The 25,581-nt window shown below is 41.0% G+C and overlaps 1 protein-coding gene across 3 annotated transcripts; it reads right to left on the reverse strand.

Annotated features, from left to right (window-relative positions):
• Positions 1–68: 68 nt before the first annotated feature.
• On the reverse strand, positions 69–12,924 carry snphb (syntaphilin b). 3 transcript variants are annotated; one of them, XM_089014413.1, is made up of 7 exons: positions 12,760–12,924; positions 11,795–11,915; positions 11,086–11,238; positions 9,161–9,331; positions 8,365–8,472; positions 7,514–7,663; positions 69–7,416 (listed from the first exon to the last, which is right to left on the reverse strand). In XM_089014413.1, exons 2-7 carry the CDS (start codon positions 11,842–11,844, stop codon positions 5,517–5,519), a joined length of 2,532 nt encoding a protein of 843 aa, XP_088870539.1. In that variant the 5' UTR covers positions 11,845–11,915; positions 12,760–12,924; the 3' UTR covers positions 69–5,516. The 3 variants fall into 3 exon arrangements, with proteins under 3 accessions (XP_088870539.1, XP_088870545.1, XP_088870552.1); XM_089014419.1 differs by lacking the exon at positions 11,086–11,238; XM_089014426.1 differs by lacking the exons at positions 9,161–9,331; positions 11,086–11,238.
• Positions 12,925–25,581: the final 12,657 nt, after the last annotated feature.

Below are 25,581 nucleotides of genomic sequence, written 5' to 3' on the forward strand. Positions count from 1 at the left end.
TTACCTCAGTCTTGTTTTTGAATTGGTGACGAGTCCTCACCCTAAGCCCCTGAGCAAGAAAGGACATACCTTGCATCACTTCAATGCATTTTACGGTACTTTGTTTGGTCTGAAAACTTTGTGTTGATCCGTGTTGATGGCAAAATTTGAAGGAAAACACATAAATAACGCAATGGTGAATCGTTGTATGTTACACCGAGACAAGTATTAGATATTCGCTGACAAAAATTCCAAGGTGAAGAATCAACCAATTTCCAACGGAGCTCTGGCGCCATCTTCTGCATTTTCTGTAACACTACACATCAGTCCTGATCACTCAAAATGAACAGAACACATTCTTTAATCAATTCCAAACATTTATACTTTCCTCTTTAGAACTATTTGAATCATATTCATAACTGGATGCGTAAGAAGAAAGCATCTTTTCCGAATCTGAAGCCATTATTTTGATTCATCTTTGCACCCTTTTTTCTTGTTTGAAGGAGAAATATATCATACGGAAGTTTAATATTTGTAACATTTTTGTCAGCATTTACTATAATGAACACAAATTTGTCCTTTGCAATTTCTACCCACCATTGAAGGGAACAACACACACAGCAGCAAGGGGACAATTTAGTGAAAGACGGCGATTTAGGGTAACAATATCTTGCTCAAGGACAATGACATTTGCTCATTTCTTATTCTTTTTTATTCTACTGCTGGTTGTGTGAGTTTTTTTGGGGGGGTTGGTGGCATCAGTGCTAAAACAATACCTGCACCCGTAAAATAGGTGAGTGTTAAGCAGTTAACAGTGGATATCCCCACCTACACAGAATCAAAAGTACACGTGACACAACAATTTCCTCCATGCTGTTTTAATAATGGAGCTTTTGGTCTTGACCGTGAGTGTTATCAACCCATTTGTTTCTATTACTGTACATACTATAGCAAATAAAATATTCTAACATTGTATGTTTTCAATATATACAGCATTGATGTCCTGATGCAAGGCCATTGGATGTCCTCGATGTTACCATGTGAAAAGTATGACAGTACATTCATACAAGTGCGTACATACATAAAATTCTGACATAAAATGACAGCAGACATGTACAATCTTGACAAAAACACTATTTAATCTGTCTTCCCAAGAAATTATAATAATTTCATCGGTGATTAAAAAAAAAAAAAACTCGACATTGTTGCTGTTTTAAAAGCAAGTGCGGTGCTATCTCTGAAGTCATACAGTTTGAAAATCAAGAAATATATGGCTCCCAGGTAAAAATTAGCCGTATGAATATTAATTGTGACTTTATTTCTCAGGAGGTGCCCTGTACGTCACTCGGAAATCGCGATCGACCGGAAGCTCGTCAACTGGTCCCAAGTGATCTCGAGGGGTGGGGAAAAAGAAAACCCAAAATATTTGCCTGTGTTTTACGTGTTATATATTTGACATATTTAAATCTTCGTGCACCCTTAGAACCCTAGAATGTCACTCACTAAAACTATTATTAAAATTGAACAAAAAGTCACATGTCAGCTATGGTAGCACTTGATTGCGTCACCGGAAGTTCATTGCAGTGTGCACTGTGCGGTCTGCAATTGCACCTTGCAATTAGAACTCAAGTATTGCATTGGAGCTGTTATTGTGATTACTAGTCTCATTCAGAGTTAATTTCATGCACAATTCATCGAGGTAACTGACAAATATGAATCGAGTGTACCGGGAGAAGCTTTTTTAAAAAACGTGGGCTACGATCGTTAACACGCTGCCAAAGTGAGAGCCAAGTCTCGACGCCAGGGTTCCGTCAAGGTAAGCCGTGATCTTGTTTCGTTTATTTTAGCGGCCGTCGTGGCTTTTGTATGCGTGAGGAAGTGCGAATGTCGGTCGATCGCGGAAGGTTAAGTGATCGAAAAGGTTGGGCACCCCATCAAGTATTTATAAAAACAATAATGATCATAATATAATAAAAATATAACATATCATTAAACTAAGCTTTTAAGCAATGTTTATGAATAACGTGTACAAGATGAGGAATTTTTGGAAAAGTCATAACTATGAATGAAAATGCACTGGATTTTGTATAATCCGTATTGTGCAAGGTTTTCTAGCGCAAATTTAAAATACATCAACTAAACAATGACAGTATTTCCAAAACTTGATGCCAGGAAACAGCCAGACATTTTAAAATCAGCAACAAAAACGTATTTAAGGGGCACATCAATATTCGTAATTGATCAATTTTATTGAATCTTTAATCTCAGCAGTGCACACGTTATAATGGGAAAATGTTGCATTGTCAGAACATTGGAGAATTGTAGCTGCAGTTAAACTCTATAAAGTTAATAATAATAATACATGTCATTTCTAAGTGCCTTTCAAAACTCTCAAGGTCACTTTACAGTCACAGGATGCGCTTCTCTGTGGGTGAGCAGCGGCAGCAACACGCGCCAGCGTTCACTCAACCCCGAAGTAACTCAAATAGATAGAAATCTAGCTAGCTAATAGCTAGAATATCCAATGATTTTTAATTATTGGTTTATTTTGTTGACAGGATGTGACATTCACTCATAAATGCATTTGAGAATTGTTTTTAATTGTTGTGAAACCGATGACGGGACTTTAACTTCAATTCAAGAATGGATATATTTAATATGAAATTACAGATGGATAGCCACTTCTACCCCTCAAGTGAAATGGAGACGACACGAAGCTGTCTCCAGTGCATTTAAGTGTTCATTCGTTCATTCATTCATTGATTTCTTGCACAAAGCCCATGGCATTGATATGCCAAATGATCATGATTGTCCCCGATGCCTTACACAATGTTTCATAGTCACCGCACCTTTTCAACGTTGCTTTACACATTTCCAAAACGAGGACACATTCCATTTAGCGTATTTTCCGCATTATAAGGTGCACCTAAGAGCATTCAATTTTCTCAAGAGCCGACAGCACCTTATCGTCCATTGCACTTTTTATGTGTATATTCTGATTTCTTAGACGTGGTTTGTTAAATGTTCTATAATGCATTTTGTTAAACCTGCAGCACTTTTGAAAGTTCTGTAGAAATTGTATTGTATTGACTTTCCTTTAGCGTAGCTCCATCCACTGGATGGATAACATAACCGGCGCCATTATTGTATTTTTCATTCTAAGTGCCTAATAATGTGATGTGCCCTACATACTATACAGTTTTATAATCAGCCATGCATTATACTCTGAAGCACCTTATATTGCAGAAAATACGTTTCAAGACGGGATAAGCAATGACAAATGTGAAATTGTTTCCCCTACTACAGCTGGAACCCCTTTGACTCGGAAGACTTTTGTCAATATGTATCTGTGGGATTTTTGTTCATCCATTCATTGCATGGCTCCTAAATCACGCTCCTCTTTTTTGCACAAAGGAGAAATGGCCGTTCCCACAAAGTTGAACACATATGGTCCAAACTGATGATGATTTGGCAGATGATTAAAGAGATGTGTCTTAATACATTTATGCATGCAGTCCACGTTTCACTCACTTGCACGTTGATTTGTCAAAGGCGAAAATGATCAGACAATCGATGTATGAGATAAAGTTCTACATTTAAATACACAGAACAATCAGTTTCACTGCATATAGACATCGGAAAGCCGCAGTAATTCAAGTAATTGCTTGCAATTCATAAAGTGAACAATAGTGCAAATCAAAACGGAAAGTGACTCATTTAGCTTATTCTGTCTCCAAATTACGAGGTCCAAGACTGTTCTGTTTGTATTGAGGTGATTTTTAGTTTATCTCGCTTTCCCTTTTTACGCATTTACCTGGTCACAAATGAAAACATTCACAAGAGTAAATCAAATCACACCTAAAGCCTTCCAACCTCCTTTTAGATGTTTTGCGTCAGCAACCTTTGAAATGCAAATGGTTTGGTGGGGTGCCATTCCTAATGACCTGTAAGAAAGAAGCTTTAAAACAATAAACATAAGTACCTGAATGAAAAACAGCCTGTACGGCCGCATGACGAGGTGTGTTCTCTTCCCACATGACAACGGATGCTTACATCGCTGCACAAACTACTTCAATGTGCCACTGTTGGTAAACCGAGGCCCGACTGTGTACTACGGACGAAGACACTGGACCTGACCATAATAAATCTTAACCATATAACCGCAAGTAATGGCCTCCGCTCTCATTGACGCTGTCAATTTACTGCCAGGCGCAACTCTTGTTTTTGCTAACTAGTCAGCTGTGCAGCGATGTGCAGAAATGTGAGCAATTGAGCCAGTTTACATTCCTTTCCCACATAAAACTGAGGTAAAAATACTCCGCTGAACAATCAGCTGCAAAAATGAAGGCCTTCGTCCAAATGAATGCCTCGCTTGAAATAAATTGCAGTGCTTCACGAAAATCAAAACCGCCACTATCGGAGGAAGATGCCATGTTTAGAATTCTAATTTAGAGGTGTGCGACATATCCTCGTGCATATTGCATTTGTCTTTCTTAGAGAAGGGAATTTCTAGAACAGTCGAGATGTTGTTAGAAGGTCGTTGGTTTAGATTTAACAGCATGAGGACAAACAGAAGTGAAGAAAATGTTTACAGGTGTCCAAAAGCCACAAAACATGGCACACTGAAGGCATATTTCTACCAAGAAGTAAAGCTAAAGTTAGTTGAAGGAATATTTTATTTTTGTAAATGATACCTACAACTATGATATGGTATCAGAATCCACGGTCAACCTGACTCTTGCTGACCCACTCTAACCATTGAAAATGGGTGACGTGGAAAAATTCCTTCCTGGGTGTCCTTTAGCAAGACAACAAGAATGTTGTGAAGAAGACTGAAAAGCATTTTCATCAAAACATCCCCCATCGCTGGAAACACAAGACACTTCTGGATTTAGTATTTCTAATGGTGCCTCTGTAAGGTGAAATGGACAGAACTATTGATGGCTTGGTGCAATATATCATTTGCAATGGCTTCATAGTGGTTTGGTTTTGCGATCTTGTTTAAGAATACACATGTCAGTTATTTCATGTGGAAAAAGCAGAGCGCATGATACCTGATAATGAACACAGAATATTTCAGGACTTTAAGGACAAGGTAGACATGCGTTTTGAATTGACCCAATGAATGTATGGTAGTTTGTCGACGAGAGACAATTTGGTTCACAACATACACTAATGAGGATTTTGTGTACATATCCAACAAAGTGCTATAGTTCCAGCCAACAGTGACTCAGCAATTTTGACCAACGAACATATCTTGAAAGTTTTCCCTGCATTTGAAAATGAAACAATCAGCATTGCACACCCAAGTCTTGATTATTCGGTTCAATCAGCACATTCAGCCCTCAGCCTTGGACCAGCGGTTGGCTCAATCAAGTCGCTTCACTTCATCTTTAATGCACACGAAACGGGATCTTTGTTTTTGGATGAAGTTATCCTTCACGACAACATTCCTACGATATATCACCAGACTTTCTCCAACTAAAAGCCTTCTAGTGTTGGCCAAACATCCCGAGAGATTTTAGGAGAACCTTCGTTCACATCTGAGATCCACCAAGGTCTCCCCCGCCCGCGGGGTAGTGCCTCAACCCCCCACCCCTGCGCAGTGAGTGCAGAGCCACGGTGCAGCAGCCCCTCAACAGTGATCCAAAATGGTACATGGGCTGCCTGTCTCGAACCGGACCCCGGCACAGCCACGCCACTGTCGGCACCACGGGGATCGCCACTGCCATCAGATCCACGAGGAAGTGACGACTCCAGTAGCTTTTCTGTACCGGCCCAGAACCGGATGTGGAATCTGCTTCCTTTGCTGCTGCGGCACTGCCTTTGTCGCTTTGCTCTTCGGGTTCTGATTTTTTATCATCCTCCGTGTCGTGCACGCCTACAGCGTTCACACCGTCTAGTTCCTCATTGGAAATAAATCGTTTTGGCTGAGAAGTGTGGGGTTGCTCTTGGGGGGATTCAGGACTGCATGGGCTCAGTCCTGGGGTTTCTAGCCGAATTAGGCCATCTGCTTGCTGGATGTTGTTGATGTCTGATTTCAGTGTTTTCCCAAATGGTCTGTCGTCGACGATCCACAAGCCTTTGTTACCTCCTTCTGAAGTGCAAAGTGCTCCCCCCTTTGAGTCTTCCTGACTTCCCACTAGTCTTGCCGATTCCATCTCCAGCTGTCCTTTTATTGGTTGGCCGACTGATAGTTCTCTGCGATTGTCGTTTGCAGCAGGTTCTTCCTCCGTATCTTCCTTCATATCCTCCTTCCTTTCACACAAAGGGCTTTCCATGGAACATGCCACAGTAACAGAACGTGGCATAGAATTCACCCGGGGCAATTTAGAGAACGGAATGGGCTCCGTGGCTGCGCTCATGACAGTTGATCTGGTTGCAGACGTGGTCGTGGTGATGGAGTCGATATCGTCTTCTCCTTCGTCAGACATCCAAGTTGAAGTTGGGCTGCAGGCTTGGGATCTGAAGGTACGTTGTTCAGCGATCGTATCCAAGTCCGATGGGCAACATGATGTTGCCGGGATGGGACAGCTCTCGGTCTGAATGCCTCTCTCACGTAGGGGATGTAGGTAGAGGTGATGATGTGATAAGCAGGGGTGGCTCAAACAGCCGCCTCCTCCAAAGCCACAACGAGCCGTTGTCAGACGTTCACCCGAGCACAGCTTCTCGTAGGTGGCTGAGTGCGGCATCGTGTGGGGCAGCGAGTGTGACGGGTTGTAAGGGAAAGAATGAGGTAAGGTTTGGGAGTAAGCGTGAGGTAAAGAGTTGGAGATGGAGCGTGGAAAGGTTTGCGCGTAGGTGTTAAGCAATGAAGCAGTTTCCTCTGAGAGGAAGGCGGCCTCTAGGAGCAAGTCGGCTCGACTCGGGACACTGCTGCTCTCCCCGCAGCAAACAAAGCCACTGTCCTGAGTGCCATCAGCTGAAAGACAAGGAAAATCCACGCCGTTGCCATTTCGGTTTGCTGCTTGATCACTCAGTTTGGTATAAGTGGAGCTTCGGGTCAGAGAACGGGCTGGGGAACCATCACAAGAACAAGAACCCTTTCCTCCTATTGCTGGTTTTGGTATTCCTCCTGGACTTTCCCCAGACACGGACGCCGGCGCCGAACCCCCAACACGGGTCCGACGGCCTGCTATGGCTTCCCCCTCCTTGGCTAATCCCACCTGAGCTAATTCCATGTTGAGCAACAGACTCTCAAGCTTGTGGTTTTGAGTGTTGATGTCCTGAAAGTACTTTTGGACCCCGATGTCCCCGCCGAATCCCCCAGCGTCACTCAACCTGTCGCGAACCGTGTCTACGGCTTGTTTAAGTTGCTGGATTTCCAGTCGCGCTTCCTTAAGGGCCAGCTGAGCCTCCACGCGGTGGCACTCCTCCTCCACCCAGTCCTCCTGCATTTTGTAAAGCTTTTCTCTCAATTCATCTATCTCTGTGTCCCTATGGGAGTGAAATGGAAAAACGTCACCACAGAAAAAAAGAAATAGCATAGATACATGTTGAAAGGAAGAACCTGGGGAATATTTGAACTGCTAACCTGTCTTGCAGCGTATCGATGGTTTCTTTTAGCCTGGCCCGCAGGTGCCGGATGCACACCTCTTTCTGCTGCAGAGGCGTGAGGTATTGTTCTGGCGGTGGGGGCCGAATACCGTGGTTGTCTGTACATGTTATGTACTTTTGATGACGTCTGTGGGACACAAAATAATCAGAAACAAACTTCTTAACTTACAGACTGATCGGACTCATTTGTGCCAAGTGTAATTATCAGAATTTTTTTTGCAACAAAGAAATAGTTTTTCTATCATGGTAGCATCGATTTAAACAAGGGATGCCCACAATTTTTAGTCTCAGGCAACCCCTTTTCTTGCAATGGGGCCCCAACCCTAACTTAAACCCTTATCCTTGCCCTTCTCTGCTGGCCTCAGTTAATTTCTATTCAACAGTCTTTTGTCTTTATTTCATCTATGTGTCATTGTTACGTAGCTTCCAGTCATTTGTGGGTCACATTTCAGCCTGTGTATTGCCATCTAAATGAAATCCATCCAGGGCCTTCAGAATTATCAAGTACTGGAGTCGAACAGTTGCTTTGGATGGTTGATCATAAATGACGAGCATCTATGGTGACGATGTTATAAAAGGTTTTTGTCTTATTAAATAATGATTGTGAACTGCTAAAATGTACAGCTGCATAGAGGTTTGGGCTTATTTGGAGTTCATGTAACTCAATGTCCCATTGAAGGCCCATGTTCGAAAGACAGCACCCAGTTCGGAATAGTGGTATATAATTTTTTTGTCAAGCTGTCAGAAACAGTTCCTTGGTTGGTGGACACTTCAGTGGTATACCTTATAACGTCACAATGTAGTCCGCGTATGACAATATCTTCTTACCCTTTGGTTGGGCTACAGTCGCTGCCTTTGCAAGAGCCGGAGTTGCTGCCGCTACTGAAGGAGGCATTGCCATAAGGATCCCTGTTACTGGGTCCCGCAGGTGACCGCCTGATTAAAAAAAAAACAAGAGGAGAAATGTTGTTAACATCCTGCTAAAAACACCCTACGGACAAAACGGTGAAGGTCAACTGTGAGCTGGTGACAAATGATTGAAAAATGAGATTTAAAAAAAAGCCAAATGACAAATAACATTTGGGAGCCAAGTACATGGAAACTCATTTCTCAGTTGAGTGTGGCAACAAAATAGCACGTGTGCATGGTAGAAATAAGGATGAGTTTGTGTTGTGAAAAAGACAATCAATACATATTGAAATGGGCTCATAACATAAATATCAATCAGTGGAATACACTGGACACTCAAAAACAAAGCTGTAATGCGGGAGTTGAACTAGCAAAACCCTAAAAGTTAGTCCACAGTAGCGAGTTGTTTTGGTAAGGCAAAAAAAAAAAAATTCGAGTGGGCATAGGACTTCTAATCATTTGACAAAAAAACTTTTAAACTATTTTATCCTTTAAATTTCTGAGAGACTAGATCGCTAGACATTCCTGTTTCTGAGAGTCCACTGTAGTTTGAAAACTCAATCGACGGGTGTTGCAAATGAAGATGAAAAACACGTTCGATTGGATAACAGGGGTGTGACAACGGCTTCCACAATCAATCAATCACACAGTAAAATGTGTCAAATCAATCGCATGCTGCAGAGTGTGGACCACAGAGAAAGGGTTCTGGACAGACCGGGAGCGAGGGGTAGAGGGGGAGTTTGATGGACGGCTAAGGCGGTCCGGGGACTTGGTGGAAGCGTGTCCTTTTGCAGTGGATGCATAGCCTTTAGTCGGGCGCATTGACACCATGTAACCTGTCTCCATGGGAACGTAGTCTAGCTCTATGAACCTGCAATAGTCAAACCTGACACATCAGGCAGAGATAACAAGGCGTTAGGTCACACATGAAACTAGACCATGAACACAACGATTCACTTGGATTGTGTCCACAAATACACAAAAATGGGTTGATTTACCTTATGACAGAACTACAGTCTAAATCCCAAGAAAATAAAGCTTGTGAAAATGTGTTAGCAGGCATAACAAAGCAGTGCTGAAGGTGGCGGTAAATGTTTTCACCGTGGTCGACAAGCTATCTGTGGAATTTGGATGCCCCAGTTGTAATCACTTTAAGTAGACTCTTAACAGTTTACACTGACATTAAACACGATATACACCTTTATCCCATTAAAATCCAATGGTACTTTTCCATAAACTGTTTTATCTGGTTAATGTTGTCAAAAACATTTCAGATCCACATACATACTGTTTTGTCTCTTTCTCCACTGCGAGACTAATAAAGGCAAATCCATCCATCCATCCATCCATCCATCCATCCATCCATCCATCCATCCATCCATCCATCCATCCATCCATCCATCCATCCATCCATCCATCCATCCATCCATGTGCCCTGCTACTGACTAGCGACCATTCCAGATTGCAGTCTGCCTTGAGATAGGCTCCAGCAACTACCGCTAGAACGAAAATACGTTTATTATTTGCTGGGTTTGTTCGTTCAATGTTGATTTTTGTCTAACTGCTGACACATTACTATTTTTGTGCGGTGATAACATGTGTATCCATTTTTTTAATGTTTGGATTGGGGGGCTGATCTTTCCAACTGTGAAACGCGTTCAATGAATGAAAATATGAAACAAGGTTATGAACCACTGCTTTCAAGACACTATATCATGGCTGGCAAACTCACAAAATAGTTTACAATGCATTATCTTCTGTCTTCCTATCCTATTACTTTACTGAATGTTTAGATATTAATTTTTCATGACCTGCTCATTGCCTTTACATTTGACTTCACATAATTGATATTTGTGGGAATTCTAATGTGTCCATGTTTAATAATTTACCATCGGTCTGACCAGAACACGTAGACAATTATTACAGAGAACCCCGATATAATGTCTATCACTTATTTTAATGCTTTAAAGCTATCGGCCATTCTAGTATTGAGAAATACTATGATGCATTGTTGTCTTAAAATTTCAGTAAACATTGATGAAAAGGTTTCTTCAGCCGTCATCCGTCCAATCCTAATGCTATCATGCAAAGAGACATTACAGGTCATTTGGTGTGTCACCGACTGTGACCAGAGTTAACTGGGCAACTTTGTGGACCGGTGATCACTAGCGGTGGCGTTTTTAAATGAAAAGAAATATAATCCATGTTCCCGACTCGTCCCGCTATAACATTTTCTGCAAAAATCGCCACTGCGCACTAGTGATCACAGTGTTGTCGGCATGGAGGCGCTCAGCACAAGCATCGTTATGCTTGAGCATGAAAGTGCAGATCTCAATCGTGCAGGTCAACAATGAGAGGCTCGAGGTATCTCTCATCGTATTTCTTGCAACACATCACTTGGGAGGATGATATTAATAATTCAGAATTGTTGAAAAGAATCAGCATTCAATCAGTGTAGTCTGAATGAGATGGGGGGGGAAAACCCTGATCCTAGATCAGTGTGTTAGCACAATCAGCGTAGTAGTAGCAGCACATGTGTTGTTTTTGTTGCTGTTATTGTTGGAGTAGTTACAACACATGCCAGAGCTGCAGCAGCTATGGGCGCATGCTCTCCAAAAGGGTAACCGAGGAGTTTCTCACGCGGGGGGCGCCGGCACCGGAATGGCTAACGGCGCCGTAGCGACCGGTGCAGCCACCCCCGACCCGGATTCCGGCCTGGCGACCGAGACGGGTGAGGAGGCCAGTATTTGCTGCAAGCGACGTTTGGGTTGCGGCACTTTCAGAGGGTTGAATCTGAGAGAGAGGAGACGAAAAAGAGGAGGACACCAAAACCACTTTGTTGAGCCATCTGTGGATGCTTGTTGCCATGGCAACACCACCACGAGTCCTGCGTTGTTGTCATGGGAGCTCTACGCACACCTCCTTGAGCCGCATGCCATGTAGACAAACGTGCGAGAGCGAATAGAGTCTGGTTTGAAATGCACAACCAAACAGCTGCTGCCGTATCCACTAGCCCACTTAGCATCTCTTGTAGCTGGCCCATCCTGAAAAGGGGGAATATCTCCTCTGTGGCCCTTTTCGCCGCTTTTCCCCCCAGATCTTGACCAATCACCTATCACTAGGCTATCATAGGTCGATTAGTATCACATTAAATTATAATGATGATTAGCATCACACTAAGAAATAATGGGGAAATGACACAAACTCAGATACGACAAGGAAGTAATTGTACCCCCTGAGGTACCCAGGTACAACACAATTAACTTGAAAAAAAATCTGTTCCTTGAATTAATTGTGTGCTAATGAGAGCAAGCTCATTCGAGTGACATCAAGTCTGCTGACGACCTACCGGCGCGAGCCCGATCCAGATCTCCGACCGGCTGGAGAAGGGGCAGACATAAGGACAGGCAGTATTCCAGACAAACCTCTTCCGGTCTGACCGTCCTGATATCCAGCCAGGTGACGAGAGCCTAGTTGAAAAAAATGTGAATGATGTGAAAGGAAAGTTATTACAAGTTGTTATTTAACATGAGTAATATAACAGTTGAACAAGATTACTGTTGTGAAGACATGAACCATATACATCCCAAGAACATAAACATTACATGGGGGTCAATTGTACCACGAATGACTAATGAAGATGTCTCTAAATAACAACACTTAACGCCGGGAAACGTTCATAATCTATCTGTAGGAGTCGAGCTCAGAGACAGAAAAACAAACGAGTATCCTTCCACCGCATGTTTATGTTGCTTACATCCACTAGGGGGAGAAATGTCCTTTGCCATCTGGATACAGTCTTGCTATGATATGTTTGGATGTGATGAGTAGCAACGTGTTTGCCTTGTTTTGGTGATTTTTGCCTTGGTAAAACCATCTCGTCCATTCGCAGGACAATTTTTGTACTCAATCTTAATGTTTCAAAATAATTGGGGTCACCCGTCAGGTGTTTGTCCCCCGGTGGCAGAAATACTGCAAGGTCAAACTGCTGCGCCAGGAGAACTGTCACGACTGAGGGGGTGCTGCTAACATGGACGACGTCTCCTCGCCAACCCCGGAATTTGTATAATAGTGTTGGGGATGAGGTTGAACATTCATGACAGTAAGTGAACAAATCAAATCACTTCTAAAATAAGCTAACAGAGCCCCAATGCCTTTAAGCGACTTCCAAAATAAAACCCCAGCTCGATGTGTACACTTAAATTGTGTCCTTGATGCACACACATACACGCACGCAGACAAATCCATTGATACTGCATCTGCTGGTGTTGCAAATGTGAAATTCAAAAAAAAAATTGCATCGGGGCTTCTTACCAGCTGCACACCCCCCTTCTGCGTACGTTTAGTTAGTCCTCCCTAGGCTCCCGGGGCTCCATTTTTTTGCGGGATGTTTTCCTGTTTCCGAGAGTTCTGCAGGATGCAGAAGGGATGTTAGCACAGGAGGAGGAGGAGGAGGAGGGGTGGATGTGTTGTGGTCCAAAGTGGGAGAGGGGAGGAGGCAAGGGCTGCGCCGGATCAGAGATTGTGGCTGCAGACGGCCGTGTCACCTTACGTCACAATATTTAAAGGGCAACCGACGTCTCCGGACAAGTTGTGTCCATAATTTGTAAAATGGCTTCAAATGACTTCTACTGAGCGTAGTTTACAAAGATTCCACCGCATATAGCTATATTTTACCTTTTAAGACTCGTGCTGAATATTCCGGAAGTCTTGTTTTTGAGTTGCTGAGAAGTGCTCACGTTACGTCACTGAAGGAACACCCCTGACCGAAAAAAGGACACATTGTAGCAGTCCTTCCATCACGTTAATGCATTTTGCTGTACTTGTTTGGTCTGAAAACTTCGTGTTGCACCAAAACGAGGCAGAAGAGGGCGACAAAGCTCAGTGTAAGGAATTAATCAGCCTGTGGAAACGGGCTGATTAATTCCTTACACGGCTTTTTCACCATTTTCTGCTATTTTATAGTGCTACATTTCCCCCCCACTGATGCCTCAAAATGACACGGAATCAATTATCTAATCGATTGCAAACATGTATGCTTTCTTCTTCAGAACTATTTGAATCAACAAGTAACAAGAAAGCATATTCTCCGAATCTGAAGCCATTGTTTTCATTCTCGAGCAAGGCAAGACGTCTTGGCGTGTCACCATGAACATGGGGGTGCGACCTTCTGAAACCGGCCACTTCCGGTTTCAAATTGAAGTACTTTTTAGACGCTTTAAGTCATTTTTATTGGTGTTTTGCATCTGACTAAAATATATTTGTCACAATGACAGGGAATTGTTTATTATTTTTTTTGTCATTCGATAGTTTCATGTAGCTAATTATTTGTAAACGAGTGCTAATCTCACAGAACAACATGTAATAATAATAATCATAATCATAATATAAAAAAACCAAAACGAATTTAGCAGCCATAAGCAACAAATAAAATGCTAAATAGAGATAGACTCAGTGTTTAGTGAACTTTTTGTTCACTAATACACCCAATCAGTGATTACATCGATGTGACACAATGAACGCCAATAGCCATTCATAATGTATCCATTTTGGATACTTCTTCTTTTCCTTTCGGGTTTTCCCTTCAGGGAAAGAAATTGCCTGTGCCCCATACAATGAAAACATTAGTTTCCTTTTTCGAACAACGAGTGTAAAGCGTAACATGGCCAACAGAGGTCGGTCGTGTATAATTTTCCTCAAATGCGTGGCTGCACTACCTAATTATTACAATAATAATGACATTTAGTACATGTACAAATAAATCACAGACAGGTCCAAATCAAAAACAATAGATTTCAGTACTGATTTTATCATGTTTGTTTAAAAGGCATTGCCTTCGTTTGTAGGAGGTGACACATTTCGGTACGAGATTACGCCAGAGTTTGATCATTTCAAATGTTTTTTTCATCAATTACATGTGGGGGGTCGTCTAGAATATCAATATACTGTATATTGATATTCTAGAATATGTATAATTTATTTACAATATGTGAGTGAATCTCAGTCATGGGCCAATTGAACAAAACGTATTTAACAAACTATATGATTTAGAACTCAAATTAAGATGATTGAATAAAAAAAAAAAAATTTTCTTCCGGGTTTGACTGCTGGGATTAGCAGTCCTTTTCCACCACCTGTATGGTTTCTCATTATGGTTAGACTGTGAAGCTTTGATTACATAAAATATTACAGGGAAAATAACATTGACAACCATAATTATTATAATGTTAAGGGAAAGGTACCAAATTAATGAATTCATGTCAATTATTAACACTGCTGTATGACAATTTGTTGTTGTATAGTATTCATGCTCACATTTACTTTGTTACCTGTTGTGTGCTACAATAAATACTGAACAGTCTGTGATTTCAGCATTATCGCTGACTTCAAATGACAATCAGACAGTCAGCCTATTTAGAAGTTGTCACTGTGGGTTTTGATAACGCAGTTTATCACACTAAACAAGGACCAAAGGAACGTTGAAGGTAAAAGCCGTTTCTACCTATTTCTCTCTGAAAAAAATTCCATGCCAAACAAAATGACACAAAACATGTATGTTGAAGTAATTATCTTGTCCAATTCACACATATCTTCGACACTGTTACGTCGATATACTCACCAGCCGTCGATTGTGACATCTTGTTTATATCGACCTTTCATTTGGTGCACCTCTGTTAATTTCCGTAAAAAAAGAATATAGATAAATTCTCATGACCTCGCGAAACTAGTGAGAGAAAAGCGGTTCGGAAAATGAATGAAGCAAGTATCCAGATGGCGTCACAGATCGTGTTTTTCCTATTTTTGTCAGTTTGTTGGAAAAAAAAGACAGCGTTTTGTGCACGCAAAATTTCCTCCTTAATCGGCGTTTGCAGATTTGGTGTTTGGCTCCTATTTGTCACCATATGTTGCATTGGGTCCGTGTGAAGTGTTGTGTTTCATAAATTTAACAGAGAATATTACTTTGGACACAATATGCAATGATACAGAACAGAAAAACGATTTATTGAACATTCAGAAACAATTACATCTAGCAACAAGTTCTTCATGAATTTGTTGCTGTTGCTCCTAGAGCAGTGGTGTCAAACATATGGCCCGCGGACCGGAACCGTCCCCCAAGGGGGTTTGATCAGGCCTGCAGGATAATTTAAAAGTGGGAAAAAAATGCACGAACTACATGGAATGTGTGTTTTTTAATGAGGTGCAGTTCTACGATTGTCCACTAGGGGCAGAGTGGTGTTTTTTCAACCGCGGAGAAAAGTAAAATAAAAAGTGTCGAATTTTCAATGAAAAATGGACCACGTCATATTTTTTTACAGAGATACGTGGGAAACCTTTTTGTTTGGTGTGTTTTTCGGTATTTTGGTTATTCATAGCATATATAGTATAATTCAAATGGTCCGGCCCACTTGACATCTACCGAGGCCATATGAGGCCCAAGTCATTTTTATTGGTGTTTTTCATTTGACTAAAAATATCAGCCTGCGTGTTTTGGTTATTTTAGATGCTCTGAAACGTTTTTCTGATGTCAGGAAACAAAAAAATGGCGTTGGATGTCCTTTCACCCCACATATGCACGTCATCTTCAAACACGGTCATGATACAGTGACAACATGAACACATAGGCAATAAAAGTGAGACATGAGATTGAATGCAAAAGGCAACCTGCTTCCTACTTAGCGTCTCACTCAGGCTGACGGCGTCAAACAAAGGAGCAAAAGATCAGAGTGAGGATCATTCATTCTTTTTGTGCTTTGTGTGACTTGTGCTGCTGCCGCAATCTACTGGAAGGGCTGACCAAGTCCAGCATATTCTAAAAGTCTACTGATTTATTTTTCTCCGCCTTCGGTGGCCTGTGGAGATCCCATCAAACGAATGTCACATAAAATTTTTCATCTAAGGCCACTTCATATTTTCTCCAGTTGTGAATATCGTCAGCCTTTGAAAAAAAAGCCCGCTTGGATGTTTGGTGCATTCGCTTTAATCTTGTAGTGCACACAATCAGCTGCCCCCAGCGAGCGCTGTTCTATAAATCAGCGATGATGCACGGTACCATGCGGAAAATATAGATCAGCCTCGACACTTCAGCCGAAAAAGAATGAATTGTGTTGTTGAAATGTATATGCTCCATCTTCCAGTCCAGCGCAATAATAATGCCCCATGCCATTGATGCTTCTTTGCAAATTGCAACAAGAGCTCAATTGTTTGAATTGTAATCCACATGATCAATAAACACACAGAGGCACACCGTCACAATACAATCTAATCAATTCTCAGGCTTCACATTTGCTGCGCTTGGAGCGCACACCTTTCATCATGCTGAAATTCGTCCATCTTTCAAATGCTTGATACAAGATTCACATTCTCAAATAATCATACATTGTGTCACGATCTGGTTGGCGACGCTGTCGGCCCCGCCGGCACCTGCACAGGTGTTGGTCGTCAGGTTTATTTCATCTTGGCAGATTCTTACTTATGGTTTTCTTTGATACTTTGTACTTTTCTGTTCAGATGAATTTGATGTTTTAAATTTTGTTCCTGCTCACTTTATTTTAATACAATTTGTCAAATACATCTTGCTGCTCCCTCCTGCCTGCTTTTTTTTGGGGGGGGGTCCACGGCCACCATCACCACCTTGCAAACCGTGACACATTGAAATCGGAAACATAATTGATGGCGCACATCTTGAAAGTAAATGTATGCAGACATATGCGATCAAAAAAATTTAAAATTGATGTGGATTAGGTTCCCATTCATTGATGGAGTGCCAATAGTGGTGGTATCTGAAATGTGTAATATGAGTGGTGACACAGTGCGGAAGATGGAAATGCCCCAAGACTCAAGTATTTGCATGGGGAATCGGTGTCCATTTAGGGAGTTTCTCCCTGAACGGAAGACCTACGGCGATACACTATCTCCTAATATTTTTTGAGCATTGTTGGTAAATGGCTTTTGCTTTGCATAGTAGAAGTTTAAGTTGCATCTACGAATGCAGCGCCGAGCTGTATTTATAGAGATTGTTTGTTGGCCCATGTGGTGATATTACACACTAACATACTGTACATATACAGTACTGTATGTAGCTCTCTATCTCAGTTATTGGTTTTTGTACACACAAAGCAGGAAATGACTGGTTATTTTAGTCTTCATCTGTACCTGAATTTCTTTTGATCTTGTGTCAGCTTTTTGAGATCTTTCGGCTGACTGCATTTGCTCTTTTTCATCTGACGTCAATGTCGGTGGCGAAAACCAACACTGAACGTTGGTGTGAATGAAAAGATCAGCTGCCTCGATATGTGTTGAGGGTGTCTTGATCGCTGGAGTGCACGGCTGTGAAAACGATAAGCGTTGACAGAAAATGAATGAATGGATGAGACTCATCTCAAAACACAGAAATTGCACATAGTTACACATAATTACATAGAATCATCATGGGACGTTAATTACCCCGCTGTTGTGATCATTTCATTCTGACAAGATTTGTGAGCGTCTGTGTGTTTTTTTTCTTTTTTGTCCTTTTGACGGTCACCATTTTGAGGTTCTTTTGTAGCTGATATGTGACCAAAGCTCCTTTTTTTTCCCGTTGTCTTTGGGTGACAATTTAAACCTCCTGTCTTGAAGGTATAAACATTGATCTTTCCTGAGAGTCATGAAACAGGCTTTATATATTTCATTACAACTTCAATCTTTTTTTTTTTTTGACTTCCAGACTTCCCTCCAAAACAACATAAAGGTTGCTGACATCCATTAACACGCAAGACCATTTATTTTTACACCACCACTTAACCTTGACAATCTGGGGACAAAACTGGAGACCATGTAATGCCAGTCGTCTCATAGTAGAATGATTTGGGTTTTGTATGCTGGTGGAGATGTTTGCACGACTTCCATGATGTTCTACTGTACATTTGGGTAAATTCCATAATTCGGCCACATTTTTCATTTTAAAATACTCCATTTAGTCATTGCACTGAAAATCGAGAAATCCAGGAATAACATTTTATGACTTCCCGGAAGCAATTTTGCAGTTTAACCCGATCAGCTGCAGAGCAAATTGGAATGGCTTGCCATTAGTGAAGAAGCATGACTGCCATAACGGACTCGCCATCATCATCCATTCCATCAAGTTGAATGTTTGAATGCGGATGGCCTTTTCTGATCATTTGTAACTTTTATTTATTTGACTGTGCGATGTTCCGACTTGGACATATTTTTCTGTATGTGCAATGACCACGCAACGCAATCTAATGTGTGGCACACACAAAGCGGGAGTTTAACCTTTTGCCATCATGAGAGGAGACTCCTGGATGAATGTTACGCCTGCCAATGACACACAATGGATATACCTTGCTGTCAGAGATATGACAGTCAGACACTGTGGACAGAGATTCAGAACCAGAAAGATTGTCCCTACTGCCGGCAGGAAACGCAGTCATCTATGACATACGTCTGAATTCTGCACCCGTCTGCCATGCTATTTACTGACAATACATGCAAATTAAAGTGATACATTAGTAAAACATAGTTTTCTTGATTATAATACCATGCCTCTGGACGTTCTGAGCACCAACAGCTGTAAGCAATAAAACATTGTGTTTCCCCTGAACTGATAAGTTTGTATCCTGGCTAATGACCTTTTCCTGTGATAAGGGGTTTCCCCAAGTCCTAAACTGTCCAAGGCCAGTTCTCGTAGATAAAGGTGACACTTTAACTTGCTGTGTCTGTTGACCTGATTGACCCCAGGTTGCCCGTGCTTCAGTTGTGTCTTGAGTCACAAGTGTTGACTAAGCATACAACAGCATGAAACTTTTAAATCTGATAACTTCTTATTCTCTAATCTCTATCACTTGCCTAGGCAGAATAACATCGGAGTGAAATGCATGATCCTGAATTGGATGATTTCTACATTGTTACTGTATTTTCTGTACTATAAAGCACACGTAAAAGGAACTTCTTCATTTCCTTTCGGCTTTTCCCTTCAAGGGGTAGCCACAGCGAATCAGTGTCCTCCATCTTCAGAAGTTATCAAAAGGCACACTTATACAGTAAATGGATCATTATTCTGATTTCTTCCGGAAAGTGCTTTGTTTCAGCACCAACGGTTAAAAAAAAATCTATGTATACATAAAGCTGTATTGTATTGTATTCCCTTTAGAGTCGCTCTATCTAGTGGATGCGTAACGCAACCACATCCACTATTGTGGCTTTCTATTCTATCCACCTTATAATGCCATGTTGTGTATATATAAAACAATTTTAAAACAGGTTATTTATTGAAGTTATATGATCCAGTTGAGTTTCACATATGAATTTTTCATCAATCTTCTAAGCATATATGGACTAATGCCCAGTCACAAATATCACTTTAATAGCAACCTAAAACTACAGTATCAATCTTCCTCCCCTTTAATTTCCTGTTCAGTCACATGGAAAAAAAAATCTGTCACCAGTAAAAGGTCATTAATGAGTTCAAACCATCAACATGGTTTTTTTCCACGCCCTGTCAAGTTTGCCTTTGTCACTCTGGCCGCTGAGAAAGTGAACTTCTGACGGCAATGGAACCCCAGCTAGCGCCGGGAAAAAAAAAAAAAGATTTTCAGACCTCATTTCATTGCTTTTGCTTAAAGGACAACTGACGTCTCCGGACAAGTTGTGTCCATAATTTGTAAAATGGCTTCAAATGACTTCTACTGAGCTTATTTTACAAAGATTCCACCGCATATAGCTATATTTTACCTTTTAAGACTTGCGCTGAAAATTCCGGAAGTCTTGTTTTTGAGTTGGTGACGAGTCCTCACGTTACGTCACTGAAGGAATGCCCCTGAACGAAAAAAGGACACATTGTAGCAGTCCTTCCATCACGTCAATGCATTTTGCTGTACTTGTTTGGTCTGAAAACTTTGTGTTGCACAAAAAAGAGGCAGAAGAGGGCGACAAAGCTCCGTGTAAGGAATTAATCAGCCTGTGGAAACGGGCTGATTAATTCCTTACAAGGAGCTTTGTCGCTCTCTTCTGCCTCTTTTTGTTGCTACATTTCTCGCCCCCAGATGCCTCAAAATGACACGGAATAAATTCTTTAATCGATTGCAAACATTTATGCTTTCCTCTTCAGAACTATTTGAATCATATTCATAACTGGATGAGTAACAAGAAAGCATCTTCTCCGAATCTGAAGCCATTGTTTTGATTCTTGAGCAAGGCAAGACGTCTTGCTGTGACACCACAAACAAGGGGGCGGGGCCTTCTGAAACTGGCCACTTCCGGTTTCAATTTTTTGCAGTTTAAGCACACTTAGACATTTTTATTGGTGTTTTGCATTTGACTAAAAATATCAGCCTGTGTGTTTTGGGTATTTTAGATGCTATAAAACGTTTTTCTGATGTCAGGAAACCAAAAAAAAAAAAAAATGGTGTCGGTTGTCCTTTAAAGGCGCACACATTGCTTTAATTGAAAAGGTTAAATGGTTACCTATGGCAAATAGAATGTGTCAGGCTTAGGCATGTTGATACCTATATTATATTTTATACACCGAGATGTGATATGTTGCGATGGTAAAATGATTTAAAATCCACCTGAGGCTTTTTTTGGGAGGGAGGTGGAGAAGGGGTTACACAAATCACATCAAAATATGTACACCAAGGTGACAGAGGCTATTCAGTTGCAAGAAAATGCTTGTGAAGCGTTTCTAATGAAATAGAATTGAACATAAATTGATCATGAAATGGAATTCTAAGTTTTGAACTGATGTTGCACATACAATGATACCGATTGTCGTGTCATTTCTGGAATCCAGCTGAAGGCAAGAAGTAGAACACTTTGTTGCCTTCTGTGTCCACCGCTTAAGATTAGCTTCGATTCTGTTCCCCTTTCTCTTTACAACTTTAATGACATCCCCTTTTGTCTCGCTTCTTATTGAACATTTGCGATGTTTGTCATGGTTCCTGTGTGTACTAAATGTGCGTCACTCAAACACAGGCTGGCAAGCACTGGCAGTGGTTATTGACCACATGTGAGCTTTGACTTGTATTGTGTCAACGCCGCAATTCACCTCCATTGATTTCATGCCTGTCTACATATGCCCAGATGGACTGGCTGATGTGAGTTGGAAACATCCATCCATCCATCCATCCATCAATCAGTCAATAAATCCACCCACCCATCCATCCTTACATCCATCCAGCCATCCATCCATAAATCCACCCAAATTAACCCATCCATCATTCCATCCATTCATCCATCCAAATCCATCTTTCCTTCCATCCATCCAGCCATCCACCCAAATCCACCCTTCCACCCATCTACCCTAATCCATCCTTCCATCCATCCAGCCAGACATCCATCCATCCATCCATCATTCCATAAATCTACCCAAATTAACCCATCCATCCATCCATCCACCCAAAGCAATCCATCCATCCATCCATCCATCCATCCATCCATCCGTCCAAATCAATCCTTCCATCCATCCATCCATCCATCCATCCATCTATCTAGCCGCGGGAACTCACAATGTCTGCACACTTGGATGCTAAAGTAAAATTCATATACACAAACATTGTTCATCTTTGTCAATGCTAAATGCTATCATTATAATCTTAATAACCACTTGTAATGTTACAACATTTAATTTATCTGCTATACGAACAACATGCCCTATCAGCATAAATAGCATCTTGTTGAAAAAGAAAAGACTTTTGATAATTGATATTTGAACAATTGTGAGTGTGGTCCTTGACAACAATTCCATTTTCGAACACTTTGGAAAATTAATCGCCTGCCCTCGATTTAAACGTCGCTAGCGACAATGCTGCTTTTCGTTTCGGCCATTTTTGCACTCGCCACACGATTCATGATGCTTTATTTTCATCTGTTGTTGTTCAAGCATTTGTATGGCATGAGAATTTAGCTGCAATCACGATTGTAATTTGTGCCATTCTTGGAGGGGAGGGGGCACTATCAAACAATTTCATCATTGAATATGGAGACTGGCGGCATTTCTGCATCCTATAAATTGGCACAGGAGGTTTTCTGTCACGGAGTGTGCATTGCTGACTGCAAATCATCCGGGTTTTTTTTTTTTTCAGGCCCATCCAGCCGTTGAGCCTTTTTGGAAGATACACTTCTCCCATTAAAATGAGGAATAGTCATGCCAGCAGTGATGATGACTTTTTCAGTCCTCAAATTAGAATATCAATGCTTCTTTCAATCATAACATCCACCAGTTTTTCTGTGTTTAAACACATTTCTGGTATGTTCACAAAAATTACTCTTCTCAACTGTTGACAAATAGAGACAATTGTAAAAGAAATTCACACGCAGATTTACGGCATAATTGCTTCCTTTTTTTTTCTTCTTTAACCACAGAGTGCTCCTTATTTGACCGCAACGTGCCAGCTTTCCCTCCATAAACCCTGAAGTAGCTTGCTAAATTTTCAATTTCCGGCACAATAATAACATTCACAGATGCAACGAGTGACGTCAGTCACTGCGTTATCATTGGACAATATCTGATTTTGAGTAGATTGATAATTTTTTTTTTTTTTTTTGGAAGTGTCTTCAGTTGAAATATCTGAGGCCCATTTTGTTGTTGTTGTTTTTGTTGGATTTGTGGAATGAAACAGTACTATCTTCAGGGTGGTCAATTTGCACCGTTCATTTGAGTTAAATGCCTTCCAATAACACTGACCATTGTCTGTGTGCTGTGTGCATTATCTCCCTATGCTTTCGTGGGTTTTCTACGGGTACTTTGGTTTCTCACGCATTTCTAAAACATGTGTGGGAAGATAATGGAACGCGTTTCATTGTGATGTGATGATGAGCGCAAATGTTTGTTGGTCTCGGTGTCCTACAATTGGCTGGGGACCAGTTCCGGGTGCTCCCGTCTACTGCTGGAAGACAGCTGGCATAGGCTCCTCTCCGGCACACCCGCAACCCTTGAGAGGAGAAAGTGGATCGGAAAATGAATGGATGGATGGACAATTAAAACGCTCCAAGCATACTTGTTGGTGACTGAACAAAGTCTCGTGTACAATAATTGCTTCCTATGACATGCACATTTTCGCAAGCCATTCACGCTTGTCTGAGATAAGGATAGCTAGAAAGCCAATGAGTCTTCTTCTGGTTGTCGAAATAAAGGGAAAATAACTCGGTATTTGAAGGATGCCATCCACTGAAGACACCAGTTGCCATCAGTATGTCCATTAATGGCAGCCAGCAGAGGATTGTATCACGTAGCTTTATTTATTTATTTGTATTTGTATTTGTATTTGTGTTTGTTTGGGTATTTGCTTTTGATTTTTAATTTTATATGTACATGTACATTTTATGTTTATTTTTTATATTTATATGTATTTTTATTTTTTATTTTTTTATATTTATTTTTATTTGTAGTTTTTATATTTATTTTTATTTGTAGTTATTATATTTATTTTTATTTGTGGTTTTAGTTTTATTATTATTTGTCATTTTGGTTTTATTTATGTATTTGTTTTTGTCTGTTTGTCTTTATTTGTTTGTTTTTCGGGTACACACTTTCCTACTACTGCAGCACAAATATAGGAACAAAGAAGGTCATGCATCGAAAAGTCCAATATCACTACAAAGTGGATTTGCACAAAGAAGGCTATCATTCTCTGATATCACCTCGTCTTCACTGATATCACCTTTCCGAAAGGTGCATATCCCATTCAGTGTATACTAATATACAGTGTTCTGCACCAATATTAGCTTGAAAATTTGATCAAGAAGGCATGGGTTACACTCATGAATCCTATCTATAGTCATCTGGGATCGGTCTCCCCAAACAAAAATCAATCACACTCCTTTGAGAGCGAAACCCAATCCACGCAACATGATGGATTATTTCTGATTGGCTGGCCACTGAGTTGAAGCCTTGTGAACTGATAAGCCGCTTGTCTGCAGCCTTCCTAAATAACCACCGGCCATTCAACAACCTGTTCCACATTGCGGTGGTGTTCACTGATAGAATCGGTTGCAACAAACGCGCTGTAATGAATGGCACCCCAGCTAGGAGGATGTTGGAACTCAGATCCATGCCCTCATTAGACTTTTGGATGAAATTGTTTGAAAAAAAATAGCCATCCATCCATCCATCCATCCATCCATCCATCCATCCATTCATCCATCCATCCATCCATCCATCCATCCATCCATCCATCCATCCATCCATCCATCCATCCGTCGTTGTGTACAAGCACTGTATTTACAAACACATCGTTCCTATTTTTATTCACAGCAACATTTTTACAGTTAGCATTCATGTGTATCAATTAGCGTATTAGCTCGCGAACGTTAGCAACTACTGTAGTGACGAGTTTGATGCACATTCTTTTGCCATGTGTTATTTTGCTGTCGTATACATGTGTTTGTGTTTGTGTTAGTTTTAGACCTTCTTGACTCGCTGCCACATTTTAACAAAATTTGCTTGACTTAATCTTGGAATCTAGATTTTGCGCTCCAATTATTAAAACAAAGTGTGGACCCATCTTTTCATGTTTAACTGTATACTAATTTTGACAAGTATTAAACTTGGTAGTCGATCTCGTGTGTGGTAATTTACTTAAAGATCATTCAAGGAATGTTATTTATTCTTACGTGCTGTTTCTATCTGACTGCTTTTTCCCCTGTCGGCTCGACTGCAACTAATGAGATTGACGGCCCCCTCATGAAAACCTGTGGGAAAGCCTTTTCTAAGCTGGCTTTCAAACAATTTATTCTGCAAATTCCCAAAGACTAGATTTTAGTTTCCTCCTGTGTTGGTTTACCTCCCTCAAGTGACTGGGCTGTAGCAAGCTGTTCACACGCTTGACCAGGCCTTGCTCTTTCTCTATACCCTCAAGAAATCAAGAAATTATGGAATGCTGCTGGATGGCCACTTTTGCTGATTTTTAAAAAAATGTTTTTTACATAGTAGGGAAATATGTAAAACAAACTTGTGTCTACTGGGAGTTGAGCTGTGTTTCCATTGTAAAACCTCAAAGTACTGTACTATTTTAGTTTGGCCATATGTGCCTTGCGAGAGGCTTTCCGTTAGTCCACAATGTCCCATGCCTTTCGCCTAAAGTCATCTGAAAGCGCTCCAGCTCACCTGCAACTTGTATGAGGACAAGTGGTGACATT

The sequence above is a fragment of the Hippocampus bargibanti genome, linkage group LG01, assembly GCF_051943395.1.
Source record: "Hippocampus bargibanti isolate YZ-2025 linkage group LG01, ASM5194339v1, whole genome shotgun sequence".
Classification (NCBI taxonomy): Eukaryota; Metazoa; Chordata; class Actinopteri; order Syngnathiformes; family Syngnathidae; genus Hippocampus; species Hippocampus bargibanti.